The sequence below is a fragment of the Octodon degus genome, unplaced genomic scaffold, assembly GCF_000260255.1.
Source record: "Octodon degus isolate 3935 unplaced genomic scaffold, OctDeg1.0 scaffold01349, whole genome shotgun sequence".
In the NCBI taxonomy this organism is placed as follows: Eukaryota; Metazoa; Chordata; class Mammalia; order Rodentia; family Octodontidae; genus Octodon; species Octodon degus.
In genome coordinates, this window is record NW_004525925.1 from 5,490 (window position 1) to 5,992 (window position 503).

At 46.1% G+C, this 503-nt stretch overlaps 1 protein-coding gene across 1 annotated transcript in view; it reads left to right on the forward strand.

Annotated features, from left to right (window-relative positions):
- Positions 1 to 202, forward strand: part of LOC101563415 (stress-induced-phosphoprotein 1-like) — a gene marked incomplete at its 5' end in the record, with an annotated part of 4,740 nt that extends 4,538 nt beyond the window's left edge. Inside the window, one exon of the mRNA XM_023708783.1 lies at positions 4 to 202. Coding sequence (XP_023564551.1) covers positions 4 to 187 — 184 coding nt within the window. The remainder of the gene's footprint in view (positions 1 to 3) is intronic.
- Between the last annotated feature and the right edge of the window lie 301 nt (positions 203 to 503).

The window sequence follows — 503 nt, forward strand, 5'->3', positions numbered from 1 at the left end:
TTCTTACTTCAAAGAGGAAAAGTATAAGGATGCCATCCATTTCTACAATAAGTCTTTGGCAGAACACCGAACTCCAGATGTACTGAAGAAATGCCAGCAGGTGGGTCCGATAAGGATAAGAAGAGCTGTGTCTGCATTTCTGGGGATGAGACTGAGGGCTTCATGCATGTCAGGCATGGGCAACTGAGTAAATAAGGACTGGGGGCTGTGGCTCATTGCAGAGGCACTGGGTCCAATCCCTAGTTTGTTGTTTAAAAAATGTTTTGTTTAAATAGTGGCTTTGGCCATTTACATGATTTTGGCTCTCAGTTCAGGGTAGCATCATATAGCAAAATTTTTGCAGTCTTTTGGAGGTGGGAGTAATGCTGGGGATTAAATCCAGATCCTCCAGCATGCTAGGCACACTACTTGAGCTATATCCCAAGCTGTTTTGGGGACAGGAGGGGCCGGGGAGATGGCTCAGTAGAATAAATGCTTCCGTGGCAAGCGCAAGGGCCTGAGTT